We start from the raw sequence: 11,667 nt of genomic DNA on the forward strand, positions 1-11,667 counted from the left end.
AGGGTGGGAGCATGGCAGGGTGGGAGCATGACACAGTGGGCAGCATGGCAGGGTGGGAGCATGGCAGGGTGGGAGCATGACACAGTGGGCAGCATGGCAGGGTGGCAGCATGGCAGGGTGGGAGCATGACACAGTGGGCAGCATGGCAGGGTGGGAGCATGGCAGGGTGGCAGCATGACACAGTGGGCAGCATGGCAGGGTGGGAGCATGGCAGGGTGGGAGCATGGCAGGGTGGGAGCATGACACAGTGGGCAGCATGGCAGGGTGGCAGCATGGCAGGGTGGCAGCATGGCAGGGTGGGAGCATGGCAGGGTGGGAGCATGGCAGGGTGGCAGCATGACACAGTGGGCAGCATGTCAGGATGGCAGCATGGCAGGGTGTGCTGCATGGCAGGGTGGCAGCATTGCAGGGTGACAGCATGGCAGGGTGGCAGCATGACACAGTGGGCAGCATGGCACTGTGGGCAGCATGTCAGGGTGGGAGCATGACACATGACACAGTGGGCAGCATGGCAGGGTGGCAGATTGGCAGGGTGGCAGCATGGCAGGGTGGCAGCATGACAGTGTGCTGCATGGCAGGGTGTGCTGCATGACACAGTGGACAGCATGTCAGGGTGGCAGCATGGCAAGGTGTGAAGCATGTCAGGATGGCAGCATGGCAGGGTGGCAGCATGACACAGTGGGCAGCATGGCAGGGTGTGCTGCATGGCAGGGTGTGCAAAGTAGCAGGGTGTGCGGTATGACACAGTGTGCTACATGGCAGGGTGTGCTACATGGCAGGGTGGCAGCATTGCAAGGTGTGCAGCATTGCAGGGCGTGCAAAGTAGCAGGGTGTGCAAGGTGGCTGGGTGTGCAGCAGCTTGCACAAGACTCAGAGGCAGGGCACCCGAGCTGATAATTGCCGGAGCCAGCTTAGGACACAAGACTGAGCTCACGTTGCCCGTGGCAAGCTCTTGCCCCTGGCAGCCCTCCTGCTGAGATAGACGTCTGATTGCTCCGGGCTGCGGCGCCCAGCTGGGCAGGCTGGGAGGAGGCCAGGGGGCAGGCGGAGCTCTCCCACATTAATTAAAAGGGCCAATGTGCTGAAAACCTCCGTGGAAAGCACCTCCCCGGGGCAGGGCATCACCGGGCGGCTTTTCAGCCTAAGGAGCAAAGTGGACGCTTCTAGGGTGCTGTTTTCACCTTCTCCGCGGGGTTTAAATAACTCAAGCACTAAAAACGTCTGCTTTTTTTCCCCCAAAGGAGTATTCCTCGTGCCTTCAAGCGGCTCTTTGCTCAGACAAGCCGTGGCCCCCGGGGCGCACGGAGCAGCCGCTCACAGTAACGCTGCCTGCCCCCGAACCTGCAGCACTTCCTTCCCTCCGTGGCGTCTTTCTGCACAGTGGGGCCATCCCAGTTCACTCCAGCACACCAGCTAACCTGCTTTACTGGTGGTTACAGCCAGGGAGAAGCCTCCACACCAAGACGTGGCTGCTGGGTTTTTCCCTGCAGGAACCAGAGTTTTGCTGAAACTATTTTTTTTAGCCATTTTTTAACGTGAAATATAGCAAACCGCCCCAAAACAAAAAGCCCAACTGAGCCCTGCAAGGTTTCCCCGGGGGCTGATGGGAGCCACATCTCCAACGCGTCGTGTTCCTGTTCCCTCTTCGAAGCCACTTCCCCAAACAGAGCTGGATGGCCTGCAATGCCACCACAGCCACCGGCGCTTTCCCTCCCTGCCCCACGGGAGCTGTGGTCTGGCCCCATCCCAGGGGAAAACGCAGCCAAGCCTGAGCGATTGCCACCCCTCGGGAGGGTTTTCCGAAGAAAAAAAACCTAGTTTTACCCCCCGTGGCTCCCGAGAGAAAGGTCTCCCCTGGGATTTTTGTGCCAGGCATCCTGAGTTTTACCCCTCCTGCATGCCAGGGTGCCTCAGTGGAGGAGACGTGGGTATCGCACGCCGCCGTTGCAATTTGAAACATGAGCAAGGCTTTGCATGAAAGGTTCCCAGCTCCGTCTACCCCTCATGAGTAATAACTCTGCCAGGGAAAAAGCAAAATGATTCAGACGTTGCTTTCCCAGCCCCCAGCGCCTGGAAGAACCTTTATGCTGAGTATTAGTAATAGCTGAGCGCGAAGGCATGGAAACGCAGCGCTTGGGGACAGTGGCACTTGTGCCTCTGCACACCGGGCCCATGCATGCCCTTGCACATGCATGTCTGCATCTCACTAGCATGTGCAAAGCATCGCTGGCGAAGGTGAGGGTGTGTTTCCCATGCGCACACACCACCACAGGCCGCATCCTTTGCAGACAGTGTAGAGTGTGAGCCCATGTCCCCTGCGGCTACTGCCCACAGAGCACCACTGCCCCACACCACTTCCCGCTGCTCTCGAACGCCCGCGGCTCTCCAGACACTCGCAGCCTGCTCTAACTCTCACTTATGCCCTTGCAGGCAAGGCTGGGAGCTGTAAATCAGGGCTGCAGACCCAAACCCAAAGGATGGTCTGCACCCCGATGCTGCCCTTTTCTGCCCAGCGACAGGAAGCTCGGGGGTGCCTGGTTTCGGCTCCTGCCACGAGGATCTGTCACCCGCGGTCACACAGAAGTGAACTCGCAGCATCCCCCCTGCCTTCGCCGAGTGGCTGATGTCAGCAGAGCACTCGGAGGCAATTCCACCTGCGGGGGTGACGGGTGGGAAAGGCACTGTTCCTGGGGTGTTCCTGTGCCCCAGCAAGCCCCGCTGTCACCCCGTCCCCAGAGCTTCCTCCAGCACGAAGACAGCAAGGAGGGGTACGTGATGGATGCAATGGGACGCTGCAGCTGGCTGTCCCCTCCCTGACAGACTGCAGGGTCACCTTGCCTTGGAAATACCCCTGCGCTGGGCGTGGTTTGCGGCCAGGACTGGGCCGGGGGGGCAGCAAGAAGACTCCTGCAGCAGCTCCCTACCCGCAAAGCCCCTGGAAGATACCACGCTCGGGCCAGGCCGCCAGCGCTAACCTCTCTACACCTCCCTGCCCTAACGCCAGTACGTCGTTGGCACGGTCCCGCTGTCAGCATGGGGCGCACACCCAGCCTTCCCCGGCTGCTGCACGTCACCGGCTCCATTCCACCTCCCTGGCACAGCCTCAGCCCTGTGTAGCTCCTCCGAGACCCCCAAGTCCTTTCCGATCCCTGGCAAAGCGTTCAGACATCCCCTGGATGTCATTGTCTGGGGGGATCCAGCAGTGGGGTTGCTCTTTCCAGCCAGGGAATGCAGGGCAGATTTACCCGGCCAGGGCTGGGTTAGGAGGAGCAGCGTGTCCCGGGGGATCGCTCCGCTGGGACCACGCATCCCTGGCTGCGTTGAACCCCAGCGGAAGGAGCACGGGGCTGTTGCATCAGCCCCCTGGGACTGCAACGCTCCCGTCTCTGGCTTTCCTCCCCTGGGTTGTCACGGGTGCCGTGCCGGGCTGGTGAGCACAGGCAGGCACGTTCGCCGGCAGGAACCACCCCGCTGTTGGACAAACATTGACGCCGGCAAGAGATAGCAGAGGCCGGGCACCTCCCGATCTCTGGCTGCAGGGTGGGGAGTGCCAGGGGGGAGCGCTGCACCCTGCCCTTGTGCCCCCAAGCTCCCGAGCACCCCGGCACCGCTGCCACACATCCCCCCCAATGCAGGAAGGGCTAAGGAAGGCCTGCCTGTCCGCCCACCTGCAGGCAGGCGGCTGGCTGGGTGCATTGCAGAGGGGGACCCCCACCACAAGCAGGGGTGCCCCTCTCCGGCACCCACCCATGGGTTCCCACCGCCTGCCTCCCTCAGCTCTCCCCTGTCCCCCCCGGCACCCAAGCATCACCCCCAAAGCGGGCAGAGACTCTCACCTTGGCGGGAGCCTCCTTCGCCCCCCCGGCCGGCCCCGCTCCTTGCCGTGGCGGGGGCAGGTGGTGGTGTTGCCGGTGGGGAGGGTTGGCCTGGTGGGTGCGTGTCCCGCGAGTAGGTGCTGGGGGGGTGGTGGTGGTGAAACCACTCCTCCCCGCTGCCTGCTTCCGGAAAGGGCTTGCCAGAGCTGGCCGGGTGTTGCCAACACCGAGGAGGAAGAGGAGGCAAGAGGCGAGGAAGGCCCGGGACCCCTTCACCTGCCCACCCAGCCTTCCCCACCTCGGTCCTGTGGGCAGGTTGAGGCAGGTCTTGGGATCAGCCGGGAATTTGGGCAGGGAGCCCAAGGCAGCCAGCGTTCAGGCTGGTCCCGTTTGTACCTGGGGAGGATCTGGCAGGCTGCCCCCGGCAAGCTCCCACTGCAGGGGTCCCCCCCCGAAACCGCGGGTCTGGGGGACGCCCCAGCGCTGCGGAAGGACCCAAGGCAGGAAGGAGAATGGTGCAAGAGCCGCCGGGGCCGACGTTCGCGGTCACGGGGTGGCTGCCTGGCACCGCCACACCCCTGGGCCATAGCAACACCTCCCTACTTCTGGGGTGCATCAGGCCCCCCTTTAATGTTTGCTTTAATGCTCCTCTGAGGACCCCCTCCATGGCTGGACGTTGAGGCCGGCCACCCAGGCCCCCAGAAGATCTGACCACGACCCCAGGGCTCTGCTGAAATGGTTTGGGCAGCACTGGGGATGCCAAGGAGCCATGGAAGAGCTGGAGGAGGAGGGGAGCAATGAGGTGCACCCCGAGCCCCCCGCCCCACAGCATGCAGTGGGGCAGCCACAATCCTGGGGGGCAGTGGAGGTGGTGGGGGCCACCCCCATACTGAGTGGGAATGGGGAAGTGGTGGGGTGAAGCTGGTCGGGCCGTTCCCCAAACCCCGGGCAGGAGCTTGCAGGGTCCCGGGGAGCTGCAGCCCCCTGGGGATCTCCCTGCCCATTGCTCAGCAGGTCCGTGCCGGGTCACCCCATTGATAGCTGCACCCCATCATGCAGCCACATCACCAGCACAGCGGGGTCCCTCCCTGCGTGGGTATCCTCTGCCTTGGGGAGGCGTTCAGAGACAGGTCTCCCCTGTCTCCTTCCTGTCCCCTCCCCTGCTACCCCCAAATTACCCCCCCTCAAGGTGGGATGCCTGGGAGCGACTGGTGCTACACAAGGCACAGCCTGGACACAGCCCCTTCCCACTGGAAGACAATCAGAGCATCCCTGCGCTCCGGCAGCTGGGCATGGAGGACCTCCTTGCACCCCAAGAGATGGGGTGGGGGGAAGAGGCTTAGAGAGCAAAAGGCTTCTGGGCATGAGCAAGACCCTCTGAGGGGCCAGGAGAGCTTCTGATGGGCATGGGTTAACTTCTGTCACCCTCTTCCCAGCCCAGCCCAGCCGCCAGCGGTGCCGGAGCTCCCGCGGCAGCTCTCCCACGCACGGAGAGCAGCGCTGACAGCCTGCGCCCACTCTCCTGCCCGAAGCCAGCCAAGCTATTTAAATGCCAAAATGCCGTCAAAGCTACCTCCGCGTACCTTGGGTGGGCTGGCATCTCCCGGCAAGGGGCAGAGGGAAGCGTGGTGGGCAGCAGGGGCAGCCAGCAGGGGGGAGAGAGGCCACCGGCTCCAGGGACCCCTCTGCTCGCTGCCGCGGCTCCATGGAGCTGGGAAGGTGCATCAGCCCTTTGCACCCCTTTCCTCTGCGCCCCTTCCCCTCTCCATCCCCTCGCCCCGGTCCCACCCCACCCATGCACTCCCAAGGAGGTACCTGGGCTCCACACAAGTTTGGGAGAGACCCTGGCACGCTGTTCCCATGCCATGGCCAACACAGCCCCCAGGGAGCAGGGCAACCCTTTCCCCATGCTAATCCCTGCCAAAAATGAACCCAAGAGCCCCCCATGAGCCCCCAGCAGATTCAGCCCCGTGACTTACAGGAAAGCTGGCTGAACAGCCTGCTGAGCCATCCCATGCTCCTGCACCGAGGGTGAGCTCGTAGCTATGAAACGCTCAGGAGAAACAGGTTTCCCCCTGCCTCCCCCCTTCCCCAAACCACCCTCTTCATTGGCACAGAGAGAAGCGATAAAATCTGACGGGGTTTATTAATAGCACCTCTCCCATCACTAGGGAGCGGTGCTTCGGAAACGGCTTCGATCATCCCAGCACGGGGCTGCTCAAGGGAGAAAGGCACCAACTTACTTTTGCCAGGGAGCAGGACCGGGGCCGGAGGGTCAGGGTGATGGAGAAGGACACCGGTTGCAGCTCCAGAGCCACCAGCAGATGTTTGGGGGCACCAAGAAGGAGCAGAAGAAGTTGCGTCGCGCCAGAATTATGTAGAACAAGCAGGGAAACGGTGCCAGGAGAGGCAGTTGGGGGTGTCCTTCGAGCCAGGAGGGTTGGATGGAGCAGTCCCCACTCACTCAAAGCAGGTAGAGGGATGCTGCATGTTATTGCTGCCATCTTGAGGCCAGCCAACCTGAGCTGGAGAAATACCCTCTGGCCCCCCGCAGCACCCCAAGAGTGTGGGGCTCCCCCCGGCCCTCAGAACCTATAGGAAGTTCCAGCAAAGCAGTTATTTTTATTATTTACTTTGATAATCAATCTTGTTTTCACTTTTGGGGGATGAAAAATCCTTTTCCCAAGTGGCTCAGGCCCCAAACCCCTGAAAACAGCAGAAGTAAGGGCGGGTGGGTGCCGGCCACAGGCAGCGATGGGGAGACACCGGCCGCGGCGGTGCAGGGTGCCAAGCCACGGGCAGGAGGCAGGAGGAGATTCGTGATGCTCGGGTGTTTTTTGGGGGCTGTCAGTAGGAGCCGGGATAAATGCTAGCATCACCGCCCGAGTGAGCACTGGCGGGTCCCCAGCGGGGATGCTTGCTGCCAGCACCCCATCTCTCCTCAGCCCTCAGGAGCTGTGGGTCAGGCCCTCAGGTTTGGAAGGGGATGGGGGGTCAGGACCTGAGGATTGGCAGGAAAGCACCCCATATGCAGCTGGGTTTGCTCTTCTTTTGCCATCTGACGGTGTCTGGTGAGGTGACTGCTTGGCTCGCTGGGTCCTGGAGCAATTCCACCCGTGACGCCTCCAAAGGGTCCAGGCAGGCACGGGGAAGGGCCAGCTGGGCTATCCTAGAACCCAATAGGGTACTCCACAGATTATCTACTGACATATGCCTGCTTGTTGAACCCAACTCAGTCTATGCCCACGGACCTCGTGCTGTCCTCCAGCCCAGTCCAGCCATCACCCTCCTGGTGTTTTGTCCAGCCACGATGAGTTCCCTCAGCCCAGCAGAGCTGAAATCCTGCCAGGGGCTTGGAGTGACCCCAAAGTCCTTCCCCGACAGCCCCCTTTGGAGGATGCCTTTCGGTTCTGCCTGGCTTCTGTCCCAGGGAGAATAAGTGCCCTCTGAATGGGCTCCCTGGGGTCCAGGTTGGACATGAAGCAGCTGATGCAGACCTGGAGAGGCAGGACTGTGCCAGGGTGGGGGACCTGCTCCCTCAGCCCTGGGATGAGGGTGACAGGTGAGGCTGAGATGACCATGTCTGGCCACCTCAGGGCAGCAGGACAACTCCTCCTCCTCCATCCAGAGCTACTGGTGGTCACCACTGCAGGGCTGGAAGGGTGGTGGTGGTGAAGCACAGAGGAAGAGATCTCCAGCTTCAGCACGCTCCAGGCATCCATCCACCCCCGGGCTGTGGGAACTGGTGGCATTGCCTGTGCTGTTGCCATGGGGTTGCCATGGTATTTGTATCTGCGGTTTCCATGGAAACAGGAGGAGGCTGGGAGTGGGGGGCTGCTGCCAGGATGTCCCCCAGGCCCCACACGGAGGAGTTACAGGCCTGACAGTCCTGTGGTTCCCCAGGTCTTCCTTCTTTGTCCTTCTTGAAGATAGGAGTGATGCTACCTTTCCAGGGCACTGAACCTCCCTGATGGAATCTGCTACAAGCAGTTCTGCTAGCTGCGTGTCCTCTCTCCTTCCTCAGTGGGTGGGACGGGAGCCAGGCAGAACTGAATGGCATCTTGCAGAGGGGGGTGTTGGGGAAGGGCTTTGGGGTCGCTCCATACACCTGGCAGGATTTCAGCTCTCTTGGGCTAAGTGGACCCGTTGTGGCTGGACCAAGGCACCATGAGGGGGGTGGCTGGGCTGTTCTGTCCAAGGGACTCCCTGGTCATACATTTCCAGGGATGAGGCATCCACAGCTTCTCCGGGCAACCTGTTCTCATGTCTCATCACCCTCATAAAGAACTTCTTTGTTATCGCCAATCTAAACGTACCTTCTTTCAGTTTATAACCATCACCGCTTGTCCTGTCACCACAGGCCCTGCTAAATAGTCTTTCTGCATCTTTCTTATCAGCCCCCTTTATATATTGAAATATATAAAGGCCGCAATAAGGTCCCCCCGCAGCCTCCCCTTCCCCGGCTGCACAACCCCAGCTCTCCCAGCCCGGCCTCGCAGCAGAGGGGCTCCAGCCCTCGGAGCATTTCTGTGCCCCCTCTGGCCCCGCTCCAACAGCCCCGTGTCTGTCCCGTGCTGAGGAGCCCCGAGCTGGAGGCGGCGCTGCAGGGGGGTCTCACAGAGCGGGGCAGGGGGGCAGCACCCCCTCCCTCGCCCTGCTGCCCGCGCTGCTGGGGATGCAGCCTGGGGGATGGGTGGCTTTCTGGGCTGCCAGTGCACCTTACTAGCTCATGGATGTGACGTTTCCTTTTTTCCAGTCACTTGGGACTTTGCTTGACTGCCAGGACTTTTCAAAGATGACAGAGAATGGCTTAGTGACTACATGTGCCAGTTCCCTGAGCACCCTGGGGTGCACATCTTCATGTCCCATGTATGTTCAAGTTCCTCAGATGGTCTCAAATCTGACCTTCTCCTATGATGAGTGGGACTTCATTCCTCCAGTCTTTGCTTTGAGATTCAGGGAACTGAAAGATGTAGGAAGAGCTACTGCCATTGAAAACTGAGGCAGAAAAGTTGTTGAGGACCTCAGCCTCCTGCAGGTCAGTTGTCACCAGATCCCCTGTCTCATTTATTGGGGGAGTACCATTTCTTTTCATTTTCTAACATACCTATAGAAGCCCTTATTACTCTTCACATCCTGTGCTAAATTTAGCTCTAGCTGCACCTTAGCCTTCCTGATCCCATCCCTGTGCTCCCAGGCAGTATCCCATGGACTTGCCACGATGTGTGTCCCTGCTTCCACTGCCTGTGCATTTTTTGACCAGGAGGTCCCTACTCAGCCATGCTGGTCTCCTGCCTTCCTTGCCTGATTCCTTGCACATGACATTTGATAGTTCTTGTGCTTTAAGAAAAATGTCTTTAAAGAGCTGCCAGCTCTGTCCTGCTCCTTTATCCCTGAGGGAAGTTCCTAGGGGGTTGCATCCACCAGTATCTTAAACAACCAAAAGTGCACTTTCCTCAGGTTTTGGGTTTTAACTGTACTTTTCACCTGACCTGTATCCCTTCAGATCATGAAATCTACCAGGGCTTGATCACTGCAGCCCAGGCTGCCATCAGTCTTGACCCCTCTAATGAGTCCCTCTGTGTTGGTAAGCTACAGGTCCAGTAAATCCTCTCCTCTGGTTAGGTTTTCCATCACCTGCGATAGGAAGTAGTCCTTAATGCACAACAAGAGTCTACTAGACTGCTTGAAGCTTTCTAGGCCACTTTTCCAGCAGATGTCAAGCAGAACTCCCCTAGCAGGATTAGGTGAGAGGACATTCAGAAACAAGGAAGAAGCAGGGACATGGGATGCAGCAGCTAGGAACACATCAGTGCCCCAGTGGTGGGGTGAAGAGCCAGAGTGGCCCCAGTGCCTCACCCTCATTGCCAGCACTGTCCCTGACAGCTTATAGCCCTGGAGGTCACTGTCCCCCTGTTCATGCAATAACTGAAGAGCTCTTGGAGATGTTTTTGGATGCTACTGTTTTAATCTCTCAGTAAATTTTGGGTTTCACCGATGGGTTCTACACCAAGTTCTCGTGTTGGTGGGGAGTGGGCTTGTCACTGGCTGCTTCTCAAGAGGAGCCCTTTCCTCCTTCCCTCTCTCTGCCCCACTGCTCCCCAGTTGCAGCCTCTTTTCCTGCTGCCTCTCCCTAGTTCCCCTACAACTTCTCTGGTTTCAGGTCAATACGCTCTTCCACAACATTGCCGTGGCAATGGAAGCATAGGGAGTGCTGGCAAGAGAAGTCACCCTGGCAGCTCCTAAGTGTGGATGGGAATTTTGCTGAGAAATGCTTGAGGCGACTTGGCCTGACCTACACCCCACCCTTCCCCCATGGGTTTCCCTGCCACATGCAGCCACTCAAACTCCCCAACGGGCTGTCCTGGGGCCCAGGCCAGGGTCCCTTGTGCAATGGAAAGGACAAGAGGCCATCGCGGTGTCCCTGGCTACTGAGAACCCAGCAACTCCTGGGGATGGCAGCGGGGGGCTGCTAGCAGGGCCACCAGCAGGCCACAATGCCAGGCCCCACAGGAGCCAGAGCAGCCCTGGTGCCACCAGAACCACGTAGCCGTGACAGGAGAGCAGCGTTGTAGTCCTGTGCAGAGCCATGAGGGTAAAATACCTTGTCTACCTGCACAGGCAGCTGCCCGCACTGCAGTGAGCCCGCGGCAGAGGAGGACCTGCCCGTGCTGGCCGTCATCCTCCACACCGCGCACATCCTGCGGTACGAGGAGATTGAACAGCTGGAAATGGGGCTGGGCTTCGAGCTCACCATGGCTGGGGACCTGCTCTACATCTCGGAGAAAACCCAGGGGCTCCTCCAAATCGCCCCCGAGAGGTGCTGCAAAATCTGCAATGAGCCTCTGCCCAGGAGCCCTGGGGACGGGGAGAGATCGCAGGCATCTTTCCCTGCCCTCAGGGCCCAGGGAACACAGAGGGGCCTGCTGCTCACACACCCCAAAGCCCCTTTGCTCAGGGATGCTTCAGGCCCCAGGGCCTACCTGTGACACAGCCGGGCTCTCTGTGGGGCCTCCCCACCCCTGGAAGTACCCTGGGCTAAGCCTGGGCAGAGCCCATCCCCGGGCTCCTCGGGAGGGCCCCATCCCCGTTTTGGGAGGGAGCAGGCAACAGGGGCCATTGCCCAGCCCAGCCAGGGCCCTGCTCTGCAGCCGCCCAGCCAGCTCCGCTCGGGCACCAGCCCTGGGGCCAGGGACCCTCCGGTCCCTGTACCTCCAGATCCCCTGCCCACGGTCCTTCTTTCCTGGGCCGGGGCCCTCCCCGCTGAGGGCAGACACCCCGCACTAAGCCGGGACTTCCTTTCTAGGGGCAGGAGACCTCTGCGGGGACAAGCTGCCGCAGAAGCAAGAGGAAGGAGCTGAGAAGTGAGCAGCCCCGTCCCAGAGCTGCGCCGGGCTCCACAGTGGCTCCCAGCCGAGAGATTCCATTGTTTGTGGAGCCCCCGTCATGGCTGCCTGTGCCCTCTCCGCCTCTGCCTCCTCCCTCAGGAGCCTCAGTTCCTTGGGAAGGCGTGGAGGGGTCCACCAAGAGCCTGAAGTCAGGGTAAGGAGCGCCCTTCCCTGCAGGGGGGCAGCCCCCTGCGGGAGCCCCCTGACCACACGTGGGTCCCTCTGCCCCGTGCAGCTGCCCTGTTGCCCTGGGGAGGCTGCGGGCAGCTGGGAGATCGCCCAGTGGGTACGAGAAGGCAGAGAGAGGGTGCTGGGTCTCTCCTCTCCCACAGCAGCCCCCACACTCCAGCCCCTATTTCCCCCCACAGCTGGGTGAAGCCCCATGGAGGAGAGCGCAGGGAAAGCAGCAGCGGCAGCAAAGGGGCCCCTGCGGGGAAGCTCCCCGGGCACACAGCAGGCGTGGG

The 11,667-nt window shown here is 60.7% G+C and overlaps 1 protein-coding gene across 10 annotated transcripts in view; it reads right to left on the reverse strand.

Annotated features, from left to right (window-relative positions):
- The window catches only part of PTK2B (protein tyrosine kinase 2 beta), a 34,228-nt gene extending 28,385 nt beyond the window's left edge, over positions 1-5,843 (reverse strand). For 7 of the 10 annotated variants that reach the window (XM_075086408.1, XM_075086407.1, XM_075086406.1 and 4 more), the window contains exon 1: positions 5,795-5,843. In XM_075086408.1, coding sequence (XP_074942509.1) covers positions 5,795-5,831 — 37 coding nt within the window. In that variant the 5' untranslated portion in view covers positions 5,832-5,843. Of the gene's footprint in view, positions 1-3,836; positions 3,988-5,794 lie in introns of those variants that run through there. The other 3 variants (XM_075086405.1, XM_075086402.1, XM_075086403.1) reach the window with 3 other exon arrangements.
- Between the last annotated feature and the right edge of the window lie 5,824 nt (positions 5,844-11,667).

The sequence above is a fragment of the Phalacrocorax aristotelis genome, chromosome 3, assembly GCF_949628215.1.
Source record: "Phalacrocorax aristotelis chromosome 3, bGulAri2.1, whole genome shotgun sequence".
Taxonomy (NCBI): Eukaryota; Metazoa; Chordata; class Aves; order Suliformes; family Phalacrocoracidae; genus Phalacrocorax; species Phalacrocorax aristotelis.